Source organism: Colius striatus, chromosome 2 (assembly GCF_028858725.1).
Source record: "Colius striatus isolate bColStr4 chromosome 2, bColStr4.1.hap1, whole genome shotgun sequence".
In the NCBI taxonomy this organism is placed as follows: domain Eukaryota; kingdom Metazoa; phylum Chordata; class Aves; order Coliiformes; family Coliidae; genus Colius; species Colius striatus.
In genome coordinates, this window is record NC_084760.1 from 80,130,195 (window position 1) to 80,150,500 (window position 20,306).

At 39.6% G+C, this 20,306-nt stretch overlaps 1 protein-coding gene across 1 annotated transcript in view; it reads left to right on the forward strand.

Annotated features, from left to right (window-relative positions):
* DAAM2 (dishevelled associated activator of morphogenesis 2) overlaps positions 1–20,306 on the forward strand; it is a 178,200-nt gene that overhangs the window by 37,606 nt on the left and 120,288 nt on the right. The window contains exon 2 of the mRNA XM_061991273.1: positions 16,965–17,167. Coding sequence (XP_061847257.1) covers positions 16,994–17,167 — 174 coding nt within the window. The 5' untranslated portion in view covers positions 16,965–16,993. The remainder of the gene's footprint in view (positions 1–16,964; positions 17,168–20,306) is intronic.

The window sequence follows — 20,306 nt, forward strand, 5'->3', positions numbered from 1 at the left end:
TCTTCCACATAACAGGCTCAGGAGAAGTCCTGCCAGAAATCTTGCAAGCAAACCTCAGGGAACAGGGCTTGACCTCAGCCAAAGGTTTTTTTCAGGGTTTTGCTTACAAAAACTGAATTCAATGACTTTCTAAGCATTTGCCTTGAAAATCTTCTAAAGGGCAAATATTGGATGGTAGTGGTTAGCAGTCCTGCTGTGGCTAAAGTCTCATCCTATTCCCACAGAATTCAGTGGTCAAACATCCACTGAATTCAGTGCAAGCAGATGAGGCATACAAAAGGAACAATTCTGCAAAGCTCCAAACTTCTGGAGAATTGAAAGCCAAACCAATGCTTTGTTGGGGGGTTTTTTGTTGATTTTTTTTTAATTTGGATCATCTCCAGTTATGAAGACTTATACCCAAGCAGTGAAGTAATGAGACTGTAGACTAGCATGTCTAGGAAATGTCTTGGAGCAAGCCAGTGCAATAGTAATGGTCTTACCTGGTATGGGAGCCAGTAGCTGTACATGTCCATTGTGTTTCTTACTGTCACTGCTTGTGTTAATGCAGGGATAGTGTCTATGCTGTAGATCATACGAGAACTGGGAAACAGTAGTTTAATGAGCATTACCAGTCAAGAGCTTTTCTTTAAGGCTGCTTCTATTGACATTAAATAGTCTTAGGATTCACAACTTTTAATGTTTAGGACAAAACTGTGTTTTCATTAATATTTGTTTCTGAGAAAGGAGAGATCAGATGCCCACCACAGTGGAGTAGCAATCTGTGAACAGATGATTCACCTTCTTGTCCGATTGACACCTTGTCTGAATTTTTGTGATGTGGGAACCTATGATGAGTTTGTTTGTGGTGTTTTTATTTCTAAGATATCTCTTCAATGCATATATCTTTATTCTGCAGCTTGTTCTTCTTGTTACCAGGCACTAGCTTGAGAGAATTTCTGCAATATTTTCTTATCATGCAACTCATCTAGATCGCTAAGCAGAAGTAAGTCCCCTAAACGCTTATATAGAGCAGGGGTTTTGCCATAAGAAGGGTTTTGATAAATTTGAATCTCAGAGTAACAAAAATGCACTCTTTTCGGGGTTGCCCAGTAACAAGACAAAAAGCAATGGGCATAAATTGAAGCACGGAGAATTCTGAGCACAAGAAACTTTTACACCGAGAGGGTGGCTGAACACTGGTATAGGCTGGCCAGAAAAGTTGTGACTTCATCCTTGTAAATACTCAAAACTCAAGTTGACATGATCCTGGAAACTTGCCCTAGCTGACCCTGCTTGAGCAGAGTGGTCAGACTAGACAGTTTTGAGAGGCGTCATCCAACCTCAACTGCTGAGATCCGTATTGCAGCATTTTCTTAAGAGCTGACTACCTGCCTGATCTAGCCTTATATCAAAAGCAACAGCAGTAGTTTTGAGGATTTATTGTTACATCCAGTCTGTGAACCCTGTTCCTGCACTTTCCCTTTCCTCTGCTCCACAAATTTTGTGGTATATGTCTTTTGGCTTCTGATCATGTGAAAATTTTTTCAACATGTGGCTTCTGGGGCCAAGAAGATAGGCCCTGAAAAAGATTCTTGGTAGTACTCATTGCTTCTCAATGTCCTCTTTAATCTCCTTTGCAGATCAAAAGTATACCTTTTTCTTAATGATGGACAGAATAAAATGTGTGGTTTGGGATTCTAATGTCATCTTAACAGAAAAAGATATGGATTGAAGCATAAAATGAGGCACAGGAGCATTGTGAGATTGGGCTCTGTGTGCGTAAAGCCATTGTTGAATGTAACACTTGAGGGAAGCCTGACCTTTGTCTCATCTCATTCAGGCTTTGAGGACAGCAAGATACTCCAGCTATTCTGCTGAGCTTGTTTCAAAACTTTCAAGTTCTATCCTCACTGACTTTTGGACCTGATGAGCCAAATCAGTTAGTTACCTTTGCAGCTTTGTGCAGATTCTCTCTTTAGGTAGTGCTGGGGAAACGGTATTGACGAAGGAAAGCATGGCATAGCTTGGCCAGGCTAGGAGATGTCTCAGTACAGAGGGATGTACATATACGTGCTTATTCTTTTCTGCACTAGATGAATTCTATTTTCTTCCAAAAATGTTGGGATGTAGGTGATACAGAGAGAGAACAAGAGGCATGGACCTTTGAATTGGACTTAAGGAAAATTTTAGCACTGTGACTCCAATGGGGCTGTGCATCCAAAATGTTGGAGGAGAGCCAATAAACAAGAAATAACCTTGCAGTACATGTTTTCGTACCAGTTACTTTTGGTGTTTTTATCAAAACATTGTGGGCTTTTGGTCTACCTGGTGATAGGAATGTGGACACGGAAATGAGAGTGAGATAGCGATGTGGACCACAGTAAAGCTTTGGTTTAGACCCTCTATCTTTAAATCTCCTTACCAAAATACTTGCTTGACTGGAAGAAAATAGCAAAGAGGTGTTGTAATAACCTGTGCTTGCAACGCTCTAATAAAAACTAGTGGAAGAGAATTCCTTCTAGCAGATTATTTCTAAGATGAATTACAAATCTTTGTCTACAGGGAGCAGAGAGCATGAACTAAGGTGGAATATTTGCTAAAATAGCATTCTCTGGAGTTTGATACAGGTAGCAGAAGTCCAGATTGATGCAGGCTATTTCATTAGTTTCAGATAAGGAGGGAAGGAAGGGAAGGAAGGAAGGAAGGAAGGAAGGAAGGAAGGAAGACTTACATGAAAGTTGTCTGTTTTTGCTCTTTAAGAACTGAATTGGAGGGGTGTATATTTGGTTTTGGGAGCCTGGAAGCATTTGCTGTGGAGAACACTTTGCACTAAAAACGAGGGATACATGACCAAATCAGTGAAAGAAGCTTAGAATTTTGACTCATATTTCAATAGTTGAACTGAAAACATATGTTCTACCAGTGAAACCTGTTATCTAGTTTTAATGTGATTATTCATCAGTTCTTTGTGGGAGCTAACTGACCCACAGAACAGGACAACATTGTTTTACTATTCCCTAACCATCTGACAATGTCTTGGGTTGTGAATGCATATATGTTTTTTGTGGATGGCTGATGTTGAATAGCTTGTGTGGTTGTTGAGCATCTCCTGAGTGTTAGTGTTCTAGCTTTAGCTTATTTCTTTGGGGCTATCTCAGAAGTGGTAGATAGGTGAAAAGCATTTTTTTTCTGAGGGGATCCAAAGCTATAGCTGATGAAGAGAATCTGCAAATAGAAACAAGAACATAAAATGTTTCTTTGAAGCCATCTGAGAAATGTGCAGAACACTGGCATATCTTAACAGGTTCTTCAGTCGGTAGGGTAAAAAACTGCATCTAAAGTCACTTACACCTGTGAATTTTGTGTTCAGTTATCCTCTCCTGAGTGAGCGCTGCTTATCTGCTCCTGCTCTGTGGCATGTTGAAAATCTATGGGCAAGTAGGAACAGTGAGGAAACTACATCCGAGTCTTTGCTGGCCATGATGATGGGGATGCAGGATGGAGAAAGCTGAAGGTTGTTGCAGTGCAGTCCATGATGCACAAATCTTCACACTGGTAAAGGTGCTCACTGCTCAGGGCCTGGAGAGAAAGGGAAGCTTTGACTTTCTGCACAGCTTGAGAGCAGCTTCTGCTTAGTGGTGTCAGAAGTAATGATGACTCTACCTTCACTTTCTTTCTAATTTGAGACAAACTGGTTGAGCAATATGGAAGAATATTCCCAGGCAAGGAATGTTTAAAGGGAAGAATGGATGTGAGCAGAAGCATAAAACCACTACTGATAAGTGGCATATGTTGCTTTTTCTGCATCTGTAGTCAGATATCTTCACAGATTTGGAATTAAAGTTGAAAACTAAACCTATTTTGAGTACATTCAGCCTGGCAAGAGTTCTGTACAACACTTACCAATTATGTGTATGCTTTCTTGTTCCAATGTGAGATATTACCACCAATTTAGACTTAGCTTTCTGCCTCACTGCAGTGGCCAATTCTCGAAGTGGAGTGAAGAAAACAGCTTTTCATTTGGGATGTAAAACTGGTTCATCTTCAGTCTAACCATTTATTTTAAATCCCAGTTACTGAAAGAAGAAAATTTCTCTATCAACTCTGCTTCTCACACCATGAGGTTTTCTTTCCCTTTTTTTTTAATGAGGGTTTCATACTAGCCCCTAGAGAAATTTGTATATGACTTGGAGTAAATTCCCCAAGAGTCAGGAAATGATGATTTGTATACTGTACTTTGACTTTGCTAAAAAGGCCTTTGGAGAAAATGAAATATTTGGGGGACTAAAAAACTCAAAAATCTCAGGTCCTGACTTGGCACAATCCTAGGAGGGACATTTCATCAGAAATGAGCCGAGTCTGAGTTCTGTTTGGAAGAGTTGGTCTCTTGTTCTACAAGGTTATATGTTTCCATTGTAATTAATAGGAGTCTGTTACACCCATAGAGATGAAACTATAAAGGGAATGTATGTTGTTCACTCATCTGAGGAATGAAAGGCTCTTGTAAAGTCTCCATAACCTAATTCCAATAGCATGTTCACCCTGAAATTACTGCCTTGATAAGATGAACGGAATTTTGAGTAAACTTTCCAGTAGTCTTCTGAAGAGAAGGATAAAATATTGCTCTTTTTTCTTGTTTTTTCCCTTTTTTTCCTTTACCTACTGACCTTCCCTACATAAGCATGATTTGGGGGGATTCCCTAGCAAAGGACTGAAATAATTTGCTTTACAGAGTACAAGACTCAGTATCTGATAGGAAAGATATTTCCTTTGGAATGACCTCAGCCTAAACATTTGAAGGACTCAATACAAAGGCATAACTTTCTTTTCTTGTCTGAACTGATTGGCTGACCCACTGGCATTACCTCTACACCAAGGTCGTTCCACAGCACGAGACTTGCTACAGTACCCCCACAGAGCACAGCATCCTTCCAGATGATTTTTCTTCTTGCCCTTTGCTCCATTTACCATGATAAGTGCTTTCCATCTATTCAGTTATTTAATAGTTCAAGCTCAGATTTTGGTCCTTAGAGACACTCATTCCATTCCTTAGAGAATTGCTTTCTTTGGTCCAGAGTGACAAGTTAGAAGGGGCAAAGAGATCTCATTTCCAGAATATTGTCAATGTTGGTTTCTCTCCATTAAATGAACAAGACAGAACTACTTCTCAAAGTGAATTGCGTCCCAGAACTAAGATTTGTTGTTACTGTTTTCATTTGGGCAATGTTACGTTTCATCTTCTTTTGCATGGAGGTTTCTGAGGTGTTTGTGAGAACTGCTCACTTCCTTGGAACTTGGAGCAGCTTACTGGGAGACGAGTGACTTGGTCATCATGCAGAGATTTGATGACTGAGAACTGTTAACCAGGTAGTCATACAATTGCAGTTTGATTGGAGAGAAACTCTTGCTGTAGGAGTATTACAGTAAATTCTGGAAATGTGTCTGGCAATATTGATATGGATACAAAAGGTGGTCTGGAAATTAAGAGGAGTTAATGCTGCTATTAGGAGGCCCTGTAGGAGAGGAATTGTTTCCTTATCATGCATGACCTCTTAAAAATGTAGAAAATTTTTGCCTGTGTTTGAAATCTCAGCATGAACAGGATATTCTAAGACCTTGTGGACTCGCTTCTGTCTAAAGAACTGTTTTTTTCTTGGAAACAAAATAACGTTCTTTAAAAAAAAAACTTCTCATACCAACTCCCCTCTCTAGAGTTGTATTGCTTAATTTGTTTAATTCTTGGGTTATCCCAGTGGAGCTTTTTGCAGTTAATAACTGATAACACTGTAAACCCATTCCTAAGAACATTTTCTGGGTAATAGCCATACTTCTTACAAGCTGCCTTTGACTAATGTTAGGGTATAGACAGAAGGAACACTAGGGAAGAGGTCACTCTGAAGAGTGTCTCGGTGCTGTGGGCTCAGTGTTTGCATTATACATCTGCTACTTTATCTTCTCAAAGATTTGGAGATGGAGCCACTTCTCTCTTCTAGGCATTGTCAGGCACTATGGTAGTGTGGTGAACCCTTTTCTTTTAATATGAATGGCTGAGGGAGGGGAAGTAAAACATGGGGATTCAGTAGTATTAGTGCCATTTTCATCTTATATTTACTGCTCCAACAGCGAATAGTTAAAAATTAGTGATAAATTGGCAGCTTAGATGCAAATTGTTGGGTTATATATAATGAATTTCTACTTGAATTTCCATCCAGTCCAAATATATAGTTAGTCTTGATGTTTCAGAGCTTCAGACATTTTGCAATTCCCACTTATTTTGGTAGAAGGTGCAAAGTGTTGTGTGAAAATTAAGAGATTTTCTTGTTCAAATCAGGTTTTGGGCAGGTGGAAGGTCAAATGTTACTGCTACTTCTTGTTAGTGGAAAGATGTTGGTGCTAGTTGTCTGTATCTTCTCTAAAGCATGTAGAAAAGGGGGACAGATGTAATTTCAAACTTCATCTTATAAATGTCTCTGCCTGACCTGGGCAGCAGAGCCAAGACCTGAGCTTGTTGTAGGAGGCAATGTGTGACTGCCTGCTGTTTTTATGTGTAGATATTCCATCCATAAATTAAAGATCTAGGATGCAGGAAAAAATATTGATTTTAAGTTTTAAAATATGCTTCCAAAAGATGAAACAAAACAAACTGCATGAGGTGATGGTTTGGATAAAATCCTGTACAATCTATCAAATAAAGCAGTGCTCTACTGAAATAGAGACAGCAAGCAGTGATATTGGTATATGTTCTACAAAGACATACATCACTGGATATAATAATAATTTTTGCAGCCCTAAAGGGATAAAGAAGATGTTCCTTCTCTAATAGAGGGTAGACTTCTGTTCTATTTTTCTACAATGGGTCTTCTTTTTTAATCATACCTAAGGACTATATACCCAGATCAAGTGGCCGTTTAGAAGCAAGGCTGTTTTGTTTTGTTTTGTTGTAGGGTTTTTTTGTTGTTTGTTTTTATTTTATTCCTGTAGTATGCAGCTGTCTTGGGGAGCTGAGGGAATTTTATACTGCTGTTTTTCTGTGGAGTGTGCTCAAATCTTTGTCAATGACATGTAAGTGACTTGGACTCAGAAGCTGGAACAACTTGCTGTATCTTTGGGCAGGCTATTTACTTGCTGTAGGTAGAAGTCTGGAGATGACTACCCAAAAATTTACTGTATGCACTTCTCTGCAGTTTTCTTTGGGTATCTGAGCATACAGCTAAGCTTGGAGAAGGACAATGTGCTGGTCAGCTACAGTTCTAGGAAATCTTCCCTAGATATATTCCGGTACTTAAACTTTTCATAATCATGAGCAATAAAGGGTCTTGATGTGGATGTGACCTTTTAATGTGAGAATCCAGGAGACTAGAACTAGCTACCGGCAGTCCTGAGAAGGCAATAGAATGGAGTTGGTAGTGATTGGCACAGGCACTACACCCTTGTGTACCACATGCTCTGTATCCTCTGGATATGTGTTGCTCTGTAGAGCAGATCCTCACGTTTGGGTATTTTAGAGGGGTTCTCATTGTCCCTTCTTTTACTGCACTCTTTGCAACACGCTGTAGTTGGCCAAAAGCACCATGCAAGGGACGTGGCTAGTTTTAGGTAGTGCTTTCTTTTCAAGTATTCATAATTGATCACTGCCTTCATCAGTTACACTATCAACTCTGGAATCTGACCTAAATATAGACAAAGCCTTGTGCACCCTAATGCCATAAAATACTTAACAGCCCCAAAATCTAAAGCAGTAAGTCACGGCTATTAAACCAGCTTTCAGTGTTGGTGTAAAGTCTCCTCCTGTAAATATTACAGCAGCCAGAAAATATATTTTATCTGGATGCCACTTAAAAATACACACAGAAAACAACCCAAAATCCTTTAGCAGAACTCTTTCCAAATATCCATTCTTCATGAAGACACGTTAGGTTAAAAGTTCAACAGTTTCACCAAGCTGCTGGCTTAGAGTTCAAACCTACTTGCGTAACGTTGAAGTTTCAGGGCATTGAACCCAGAGTATCCCTTGTCAGAATGTTGAACAAAAATAAAAATGCTGGAATAAAATGCTGTATATGACCTTTTCTTAACTTCATTTTCTATAGTGAATTTATTTTTGGTGCCAAATTAACAACTCTGGAATCTGAGCAGCTTGATAAATAGACACATAAAATCAATGACAGTTTGACCTTGCCTGTGCTTTGACCTACTGCAAGATGGAGAGAACATCAAAATCCCAAGACCTGTTCCCTTTGTGCTACATCTACTGACAATTTTTAGTGAATCACTAAAGAAGCCTTTTAACTAACATCCCCATCAGTGGCTTTTCAGTATATGGAACTGACCTGAGAGCCACCATCTTTATTCTTTACAGGTTTGGAGAGCTATGCAGAAATATACTGTACTTTGACTGGGGCATTGCTTAGGGAAGTGGCAGATCATCAGCCAGAACCTACCATTCCTGAGTGGCATTGATGAACAATGTTATTTTTTAAGAGATTCAGTGTCATTCATAAAAACACATGTAGAAGTCCAAATGTTGTCTGCATTGGGTTTTCCTCCACTTATAACCATTTGCTGTAAAGTCTGAATTGCTTTTTCCAATGAGATAACTTCAGGAAAATTTTACCAGTGCGGGTTATTTATTTGCTTATCAATAGTGAAGATAATACTTGTACACCTACATCTGTGAGTAGTTTCCAGTGGTTATAACCAAGGCAAATTTCCAGTCAAGTGGAACTTTATTGTCCTGTAGTGGTCTTGAGTGCAGGGTTAGAATGTAAATAAATTTTTGTATACTGCAATGACATCGGACAGCAGATGAAACATTCTTCTACTCATGTTCTGAATAAGAAAACAGCATTTCACATGGAAATGAGCTGGAATTTGGGTAAATATAATTGGACCTTTACCATTTGTTTGTTTTTCTTGGAGCACACTGGCAGTTCTTACAGATTATTTCTCTCTCTACAGAGGAACTCTAATGCCCTCAGCTGATTATTTTGTCTGGAAAATTCAGGCACCCAGGATAAGGATGACAACAACAGCAACATTTTGACTCTCAAATCCCCTGGCAAAATAGTTACATCATGTCTGGAAATAATTGAGCAATGACAGAATGGAAAAATTACAATGACTCAAACAAGACAGGGACACTCTTAGTAATAGGGTTTTGTGTGCTCAATCTGAACACGGCAGTTTGTAATGCTACTGGGAAACTCTGGAATGACATCCCTTAAAACTAAACCCCATGTTTACCAATAGAAATATTACACAGGTTTCAAATCCTTAGACCAAGCTTTAGCACTATTATGCCATATCAGTATTCCTGTTCTTTTAGTGTAGAGGGTTGAATGGGACAGCTTGTTGTCCACATCAATCTATCCTTGGCTTCCTGTTTGAGGTCGTCAAAGACTTGGCCCTGGGATGTGGATGTCTCATCCTTGGGAGATGGTCTTATGGGTTGAACTGATAGATATTACTGATTAAAGCCAGTTCAAAACCAATGTTATTAAAGGCATTTCATACTGTAAGACCTGTAAAACACATGAGATTTCATTTTCCTGTAAAGGAAAATAGTCTTCTGCATTGGAACTGAAGGAGCAGTGTGCTGGTTCTGGCTGTCAGTGACATGTGCTTGAGTGGTGTCATGTTCCCTTTCATCTTCAGTCTATGAATTCTGAAATTGAATAAAGGTTTCATCTTGCACTCCAGTTTCCAAGGCATTCACTCCTGTGAAATTGTATCACAGTGTTGGACCCAGCACCAAAAGAAAGCAAAGAAAGTTAAAGAGTCTAACCTGCGCTGTGCTGTCTAGATCTGTAGCTTGCAGAAAGGGCAGTTCAGATGTGCTCTGGTGGGTAGCACAGATACAGTTTGGATTGTGATATCCTAAAGTCATGGCCCTGAGATTACAGTGTATTCTTGGCAAATCCTAAACTCAACATTTTTAGCACCTTTTTTTTTTTTTCCAAGAGTAAAATCTGGAGATTGTAGAGAGTGTTTGAAAAAACTTACTGCTGGATGGTCTTATCCTCAGTTATGATTGTCCTGGGGTGGCATCTGTGGGATTTGTGGGACTTTTCCCCCATGTTTGCCTTTATGTTGCAGGTTTCCCACAGGCTTTTACAGTCATAGCGATTTGAAGAACAGTGATCTGTTGAGGGAAGCTAATATTGTGGTAGGGGAAATCATTGCATAAATTCTAGTATTTCATAAAGCATACATTTATCCACACTGGATTTATGGACACTGTTAATTCTGCCTCTACAGCAGCATCATTACTGGGGTGTGAACCATTATGTCCTGGCCAGATTACAGCTGGGTGATTACTTTTTTGCTGATCTACTGGTTCTGTTACTTTTAGTGTAATACCAGAAGTCTACTTGGCACTATATAGTAAGTGATCTAAGCAGACCCTGCACTGGAGAACCTACAACTTCAATGCCACAGCAAAGACAATGGAACAAAACCAAAACATACCAAAGTATGGTGCAATCTTTACAGCTTACATCATTCAGTAGGTTTCTCTTCAGAAGTGTGGGGTTTTTTTCTCTTCAATATCTACTTTAAAAGAGAGAGGGATTTTGCAGTTTGAGACATAGGAAGTGACAGCTAGAAACCATTCCAAGTCTGTGCCATCATAAAGGAACGCAAGGATATGTCAATGGAACAGTGAAAAAACATAGAGAATAAAACCAAAGCTGAGAGAAAAGAAGGAAAGCGAGAACTAAGGCTAGAACTGGAAAGTGTCACTCGTTCTTGCCTGAAGGAAAAGCTGATGGAGTTTTCTTGGGTATTGTTGTTGTTTTGGTTTTTGGGTTTTTTTAAAGAAAACATGGAATCTGCTGGTATCTTTTTCTCCTTCATTTTGTTATTTGTTTTTTGGTTTAGTTTATTTTTTTCTAAAGTTTTTTTTCTCCTAATTCCCAAGTGAAGACAGAGAAAGTGTTGCAAAGTAATCATTTGGAGGGGAAAGGCTTCTTACAGTTCTCTATCTTTTTTTTTTGTGTGTCAATGAGCTGGTATCAAGAAAGACGTATTGGATTTGTGGGCATTGGATTTGTGGGCATTAACAGACTAACATTAATAGTCATTAGTCAGCCAGCACATCCTGAGCACCCTTAAAGTATTAAAAATAAACAAATCTTTGACACACATGTTGCATTAAGTTAGGTTCATGAATATAGTTACACCTGACAGTCTTCAACTAACTCTCGCTTTTTTCTCAGGACATATTTCCAAGGCAAATAAATGAATAAAAATTTAATAAAGTAGTAATAATACAGTATATTATGTATATATCAGGAGTCGATCTTTAAGTCTGTGGAATGCTTTGAAGTTCTTAGCCATCTCAGTTTTGATGGGATGATGTGTAAAACAGATGAGCTCAGTGCTTCGGCTAGCTTATACCACCTTGAGATCTACAGTCTCGTTTTCATGTACTGTGGGAGAGAAAATTCATAAACTGGTTTAAAAACAAGAAGTTCATTTTGCACTGAGTTGTTTCTTCTGGTGGAACTGTTGAGTGTAGGCCATAGCTCGACAGTAGCTGTCACTGCACAAGGCCCCACTTGTTTTCCAGGATTTTCTTTCCCATGAGATCTGTTGATCTATTTTGGGTCAAATGCCTAGCTATCCAATATAGGAAAGTATGCTCTTCAAGAAGGACTACCCTCCTTCCTAAAAGAAAGATTTTAACCTTTTGGGTTTTAAATAGTTGTTTTTGTTGTTGTTTTGTGCCTTGGAGAACAGGAAAGTCCTTGATATGGTTACAAATCCAAATCAAATGAGTTGAGTTACTACTGCAGATGCAGTAAATTGATTGACTGCTCCCTTTCATAGAATCATAGAATGGTAGGGGTTGGAAGGGACCTTTAGAGATCATCCAATTGAACCCCCTTGCCAAAGCAGGTCAACCTAGATCAGGTCACACAGGAACATGTCCAGATGGGTCTTTAAGACCTCGAAGGAAGGAGACTCCACACCCTCCCTGGGCAGCCTGTGCCAGGGCTCCCTCACCTGAACAGTGAAATAGTTTTTTCTTATGTTTGAATGGAATTTTTTATGTTTCAGCTTCATCCCATTACCTTTTGTCCTGTCACTAGATACAACAGAAAAAAGAATGCCCCAACCTCCTGATACCCACCAGTTAGATATTTTTAAATATTAATGAATCTCCCCTCAGACTCTTCTGCAGACTAAACAGCCCCAGTTCCTGCAGCCTTTCCTCATAAGGAAGATGCTTCTGTCCCCCGATCATCTTGGTGGGCCTGTGGTGGACTGTCCAGAAGTTCTCTGTCCCTCTTGAGCTGAGGAGCTCAGAACTGGACACAGGACTCCAGATGAAGCCTCACCAGGGCAGAGCAGAGGGGGAAGGAGAACCTCCCTCGACCTGCTGACCACACTTTTCTTGTTGCATCCCAGAATGCCAGTAGCCATCCCTCATGCTGCAGTTGCCTTACGATGCATCTGATGTCTGTCATGTTACGTGTAACATACATGGAAAACTCCTCTGGTGGATGGAACACTCTATGAAGCTCATAGTGTCATCATCTGAGTACTAGAGAAGTAACATGGTCCAGAGAACTGGGCATAGGATCAGTACAGAGCTCTTTAACTTTACCCAATGTATATAATTTAGACAGTTTTGAGCATGGTGCTTACAGGTGACAAAATAGAGACTGTAAGTGATGAGGAAGGTAGCTATTTTAATACTATGAAGTTCTTGTAGTTTATTATTTAATAGTTGAATAACAGAGATTTAACTTGGTTCTGGAAGAGGAAGGATGAGATGGCTTGTGTTCCAAACCAGTCCAAATGCAGGTTTCTTTCTACTTCTGTGACGATGCATCACACTTATATGTATTACCTTGCTATAAATATACAGATTTACAGGAAAATGGAAGGGATTTACTTTGTTTCCCCTTCTCTTAACATAAACCAATGTACACAGTGATTCTGCATTGTTCATTTAGTCCCATCCTTCCCACTCAGGTGAGAACTGTGGCTACATCTGCCAACATTGTATGTCTGTTGATGATCAGTGGATATTCAGCACTGGAAATTAGTGCATCAGTGTTTTCCATTAATATTTCCTTCTGTAGAAAACTGGTTTTGCAGAACTGTGTGTGTATAATAAACCCACAGAGTTGTCTCTCTCTTCTGTTTTTTTTCCAAAGGTAATAATACAAAAGTAACGTTCTCTGTTTTAGTTGCAATTGCACTAGTTGTTCATGGTGGTGATAAACAGGACAGGGAGGAAAAAATGATAATCAGCTCTCTTGCACAGGAGTGCTGCTGGCATAGCAGTTTTTTCAGGTGTCTTACTGTGTGTAGAACGTTGCTTATCTAGAGCATCGACACAAAAGTTATGATTTCTGAGATGAGAATTGAAGAAGAGAGACTGAAGAAACAATTTAAAACCTGTAACTGAAAGAGAATGCTTGTGTGCCATTAATATGGATCCTATTCCATGCAGCTAAACCTTCTGATAAGACTTGGAAAACTGCATTAACTTAATTGTATTTGGTCACTGGGCCAAATGGTTTAGAACTGAACACGTACGCCCTGTCAGAGGAAGAGGACGTTGTTATAATTAGACCTCGGGCAAAGTTCCAGACTGTGACTCCTGACCTGAGCCGAACCACAGATGGGACTGGGAAGCAGGAAGGGGGATTGCTATGAGGAGAGGGTGTGTGGTTAGCTATTGAAATGACAGCAACTTGTTTGTGCTGTGCAGAATGGTAAAACAGTACAACTGAGAAGAGCTGTGGGAGGGAGTTAACATTTAATACTGCTTCTCTCTCCAGAGAGAGATTTTCCATTGATTCTGACTGGAGATATATATATAGAAATAAATAATTGCACGGGTTTTGTTTTTACAACCACTTTGCTGTTGAGAAGTTGAAAGGCAATAGAGATTTTTATTTGAATAAAAACCTCACCTTTTGTTGTTTTCATAATTTTTTAATGATAGCTTTTTTTTTTCAGTTATCAATCAGAAAAATGAAAGATATTCTTTACTTCATTTCCTTTTTTGTCTCCCCCTCCTCTCTGCCTCATCCTTTGGAAACATGTTTTCCCCATACTTGGTTCCTGACAAAGAAAAAACCAGAAGAGAGAGAAAGAAAAGAAAAATATTATTAATTTGGACGCTATTAGAAAATGTTCATTTTGTTTAAAACTATGTACACCAGCAAAAATCAAAGAGATGTAATTAGTTCTTAAATAGCATATATAGTGCAACTTAAGTAAATATCTCTCAGCATTCTGTGACTGTCAGGCTTAATCTTTACAATGATACTGCTCCCACTTAGAAATACCATTCATTTATTGATTCTATTCTGAAATACCTGTTTTGAATTCCTCTCTAGCGTTCCTCAATTGTTCTTATTTTAAAAGTGTCTAGACACCTCACCTATCTACAGTTACTGTGTTGTAGCAATACAACAGTGCCATTTTACTGCTCTGTCAGTATGAATTTCCTGCATGTTGCTTATAGATGGACCTGGAAAATGCCAATGTTAAGAGTATGAGCTGTTCAAGAGACTGGTGCTTTGTGAAAGTGAGGCAATACAAGGTGAGCTGTGTGTGCTTTTGCAGAATAGTAAAAGCTGAGGAGCCTTTTTGAGTAGTTTCTCAGTTCTGGATCCCGAGAAACAGATGCTGATTTTGTAAAAGCGCCATAGGAGCAAAAGCTAGCTGATGTATTTTTCAGCATTCTGGATTAAGAAGACCTGGAGATGGATTGTTCACGTCTTAGACGAAACTGCTCAAGATGAAAGCTGAGTAACAGATTGTTAGTCCAGGACAACCTGTCATTCTATGACCAGGGTAGTATTTTCCCTGTACAAAACCAGTACCTGTTTTGGAAGAGTGTTTACCAAAGTCCTGACTTGAGCTCACATAAAGGGTGACATGGTCTTCATTATCACTTCAGAGTTTCAGCCAATGTTACCAATTTTTCATTGTCCGTGCCTCAGAGAATGCTGGTCTTTTGATGATTGGTGCAGAAACCTCTAGGAAGCAAGCCAGAACTTGGTTACAACTGAATTGATGCAAATACAGTTAAATTCTATGTAGGTTGCGTTTGTCTCGTGGATTGTACTTCCTTTAAAACAAAGTTGTATCAAACTAGTGGGTTCTAACCTCATCCATGACCACATTACCTTGAAGAACATTGCACTCAGATTAGTCCCTGAGATGTTCTGTGGACTAGAACTTCTTCTGAGGCTCTCTTGTGAAATCTTGTAATAACTGAATCTCTTTAAGTCTCCACCACTGAGAGGAAACTGAAGTTGCCATGTACATCATTGTGCTAGATTTGAGGGCATTTTGGTTTTGCTGACTGAAGCAGTGTCAGAGACCAGTTCCAGCGTTAAGTTGACCCTTGCCATCTCCCAGCAGCAATTCAATGTTCTTATGAAATTGCTTTTGAAGCCAGCATTGCCCTGCCCCAGTGTGTCCTACTGAGACATACTACGCCTTGCACTGTTGATATGGAGAGCAAAGGAAACTGAGAATTCCAGAAGACAGTTCTTGGTACCAGCTCACTTTCCAGCTGCATGAGAGTTGCAGCTGATGCCCTTCTAGTGCATAAGAGAAGGTGCTAGATAAATTAATCCTAGCACAAAATAGAGCAAGCTCTTCCTACCAAGCACATAGCGACACAAGGGTGGAGTTTTGAGTGGTTTGGAGTTTTGCTTGTTGTTTAGTTCTTCTCTGAAGTGAGCATGCCAGTTTCTACACAAAAATTCCCTGGAGAGTTTCTGGCTGATTGCAGGATATTAGTCCCACTATGCAACTGCTGTCCTAAAGGTGCTTTTCCTAGCACAGATACTGAGCCTCTATGAGAGCTCAAAGCAGCCTTGTTTTGGCAAGCAGACTAAAGCATTGTGGGGTAGGTTAGGGCAGCAGCTGCTCGGATGACAAAACTCAGCTGTGTTGCTGCTGATACAGCACCCAACATCCTGCAGTTCAGTTCACCTGCCACTTCTCTCCTGCTCCCCTGCCCAGAGAACTGGGCTTCAAGACAGTTTTTAATTACTTACTCTCTAAGGATACAGCTTATTCTGCAGATTTAGTGAAAAAGTGAAGTCCTTAAAAAATATAACAGAAATAAGCCCCTGAGCTGTCAAACAACAAGTCCCTTAAAAGGGCAAAATATGCAGCTTTCTTTGGACTGCACAGATCCCTCCTTTCAAACTGCTGGCAGGAGGCTTCCTGTTTGGATGGGCTGCTCACAAACGGTGTTGTGTGGTAAAACTGGTCACTTCCCAGCTCCTCCTTCAGGCCTCCTTTTGCCTCCCTTTACACTCCTTGAGCCTGGGTCCTGTCAAGATGAGATCTGGCAGCTCATACGTAAATCTAAAAGGATGCATTAGCACTGTGCAGTTTCTCCTCTGAATACATAAAGCAGACCGAACTAGTTACGTGTGTTTGAAAATGGTCCTACTGCAATAGTCCTGGCCATAAGGGGATATATGATTGTTTGATGGTCTGGCTCCAGATGAGTGGAAAATTGATTTCAGCTTCATTGTTTCATTAGTCATTTTATTTTGACCAAATGGGATATCATTGGAGGATTCTTCCATTTATTCTGTGTAAATTCTCCAGCATATGCTTTTTGCTCCTGATACTTTGGTTTCTTTCTCTAAAGGCCAATACTGCCATTCGATGGTAGCATTCAACCTTGGCTACTGACCATTACCAACAAACCTACCTGCTCGGAAATCCCACGCCGAGTTTCTTTTCAGAAACCTTGGAAGAAGTGATTCTACACTAACATGTTAGTGTGATTCTAACAAGAACACGTTAATACCATATTACAATTTGACTACCTTGTTTAGCTTGAGTGTTATCCTTCTGTCCTCTTCCACCTGTGACACCAGTGATAACCATTGTCAATGCAGAGAGCTGCACAGATCCAACAGTCTTGTTAATCTTTTAATGTCTATTGTGTTGTTTTGTTTTGTTTTTTTTTTAATATCCTGCAGAACATGATCAGAAGATAGCATCATACACCATGATCATGGCCCCCCGGAAGAGGAATCGTCATGCCTTGGGGTTTCTCTGTTGTTTTGGGGGTAGCGACCTCCCTGAAATCAACCTCAAGGACAACAACCCTCTCCAGTTCCTTGAGTTCTCTGTCCCGATCCCACCAGCAGAAGAGCTCAATGCCAGATTCTCTGAACTTGTGGTAAGTTTCTGCTGGCAGATTGATGTATTTTCAGGGGGTGGATGAACTCCTTCCTTCAAAGGAGGAGTAAAGGAACTTTTGAAAAAATTTATTTTGTTTCATTCTCTTTTGACCATTTCCTTGGTGGGAGAAAGGCAGCAAATTACATGGATGACATTGCCACCAGATATAAGTACAATAAAATGCTTATTCTCACAGCACTGCACAATTCTCCAGGCATAAGATTGGGCGTATTAGAAGGAATTTCATACATTCTCTAGAGAATTAATTCCTTACAGTAAATTTGTTGTTAACAACCTTGGGATAAAATATGCTGTATAATACAGAACAATGGAAAATCTTAGGGTTTGAGGACCTATAAAAGAAGGACTGTACCTTTCTATTGATCAGTAACATAGTGCTGGTGAGGTATCAGAATCAGGTGATCGTGCTAATTACATTTCCTCGGCCAGCTGCCTTTGAAGCATGAAATGGTGCTTTTGCAGCAACTGATGTAAACAGGAAGGAAAGCAGTCATTTCAGATGAACTTTGTCATTTGCTTTTGTGGTAAATATTGCAGATTCCAGTAGTAGGCACCTGCTATTCGTGCCTGACAAAGGCAGCAAGTCATTCGATGCCCTCTTGTTCAGCCTGCATGTAAAACACAGGCAGAGGTTGTAGGGCTGAGCTGTTTTGCAATCTGCTTCATAAAGGTAATACCCATTTGATGCAGTTTATTAGCTATCTCATTACCACTCTGAGATCAGAGGTTATGTAAAGTGAGGTATCTGTAAGCATATATATGCCTGAGTGGTGCTACTGAGATGAGGAATAGAACAGAAAATATTCAATCTCAGAACTGGAGGAATTCCCCAGTTCTCTTTCAGTGTTACATTTATAATGTTAGCCCAGTAAGTTCTTGCCTGTTACTGTGGCTTCAAAGTGCTATAGCAGTGACAATAACCATATAATTTGGGCATGTAAGTGGAGGTTAACATATAGGAAACCACAATATGTCATACCAAATATAGGGACAGCTATAGTTTGTCAGATCAATGATGTGATAACTTAGACCATGCTCCTATTTCAAGGTGGAGTCCAAAGCAGATGCCTATGGAAGAATGCAAAATGTGACCATAGGGATGGTCTTTTCCAGGATACTTTCCAATACTCTAACAATTTCCAGCTCAAGAGTTTCCATAACCATAGTGCTTTCTGTGTACATAGTACATTGGTATGGATTTTTTTTTTTCTGTTGACTATTTCTGCCTTCCCTAGCACCAATGACAGTTTTTTAGCATTTGCAGTATTCCATGGCAGGGGTGTGGGAAGCAGTCAATAGGATTTGCAGCTGTTTCAGGAAGATTAGGGTGTGCAGCAGAAGGGTCTACTTGCCTCTGACTAAGTGGCATATGAGGAATCTCATCTTACAGAGATTTCTCACAAGATCCTGGCCTATATTTATGTCAGTTTGCCTCTTATGTGAGACTACATGAACTCATCTCTGAAAATGCAACTGACTGGTTGTGGAGGATTCTGATTGGTGACAGGTATGTCTGAGTAAGAGTGTAATCTGTAATCTGCTGACAATTTATTTCTGACAGCTCTTAAGTATTGTTTTTCACATCCAAAGCTTTAATTGCCATGTCAAAGTTCACCAATCGGTCATATCAAAGCTCTTCAATACCACAATCCGTTGAACCATTCAATCCAGACTTCCAGAAGACATCACCAACAGATGTTCTTTGATCCCGAACTTGGCTTGCTAAAATTTGAACTTACTTATCTTAGGGTCATAGTGAAAGACCTGTTTTAGTTGCTGCTGGACTTTTGCATACTGAAAATGTATTAGCTTCTATGAGGAGTTTGAGAGTTTGTGGTGGTATTAAGGTTGCTTTGAAATTCTTGTTTTATGCCTGGCAAATACCAGTGTTCCATGTGCTTGTAGCAAAGCAGCTTACAGCTGCCTTATGGAAGTCTATTGAACAGATTAATTTATAATGTTTTCAGTGCAAAATTCAATGACAAGTATACATGATGATTCATGAAAATTTTGGCCCCAGAAGTTTGTGAGTTGATCTATGCTACAACTTATTGAATGTGTTGACAGCCTGAAACTGGCATATAAATTTCACACAAATTAAGCCATTGAAATGAAAGTAGATCATATTTATATTCTTATATTTAATGACAATATTTTAGCCATTATTACACTAGAAGTGAACAGGGAGAGAAAAGTAACATTTTTCAGAAGGCTAATGATGTATATCACACTTTTTTATAAAGCACTCAAATAGGATGATAATGCATGTCCACAGGAGTTCCTGGTATGGCAAGTGATGTGGGAGCAGTAAGGGCTTTATGAGTGAAAGGACCTTGGCTAGAAGCCAGGCTTGCAGAAAGCAGAATTTGCCTAGAAGGGATGATTTGTCCACAGGTCTGGATTAATGCATGTTCTATGAGACACTAAAATAAAAAAACAAGCTAGATCTGTATTGACAGCCCAGATGAGATTTTAATTGGATTAGAAAGATTCGGTCTGTAAATGCACCAGCGTAAATCAGCGACCTGGAAGTCCCTGAGAGGATTCTATGCCATGTACTAGCCTCCCTGCTTCTTATCTGTTAGGGTCTAGTCTGGATGCACTTGTACTATATAAAAAAGAGATTTGAGTGTAAAGCCTTTTGACCCAAATCTCCTAGGAAAATTATGACACCAACATCATATGAGATCTGTAGCGAAAGGAGCATTTGTGTTAGCTGCCTGAAGCAGGCCCAGGGGGTGCAGTCTCATCTTACCATCTGCTCTACAATGATTTAATGAAATATTGGTGTGCTTGAATAAATTTTTAAAAGCCTATTTTTCCCTTGTTGTAGTTAGAATCTGGGGCATTTTCCCATGTAAGAGTTAATGACAAGAAGAGCTAAGCCTATCTGTGCTGGAAAAGCCTCCCTTGTGATGAATTTTCCAGTCCAGTAAATATTCAGTATATTTCTACCTGCTTTTCTGAGGAAAACCAACATTTTGAGGGCTAAAAGTATGTCTTCTTGTGATTTTTAAATTAATCTCATGAAAGTGAATTTGGAAATGTCAGTTTTGCAAGAGGAGGAATTAGGAGCATGTTGGAATTCTTTGTTTGTAATGGAGTCAAAAAACTCT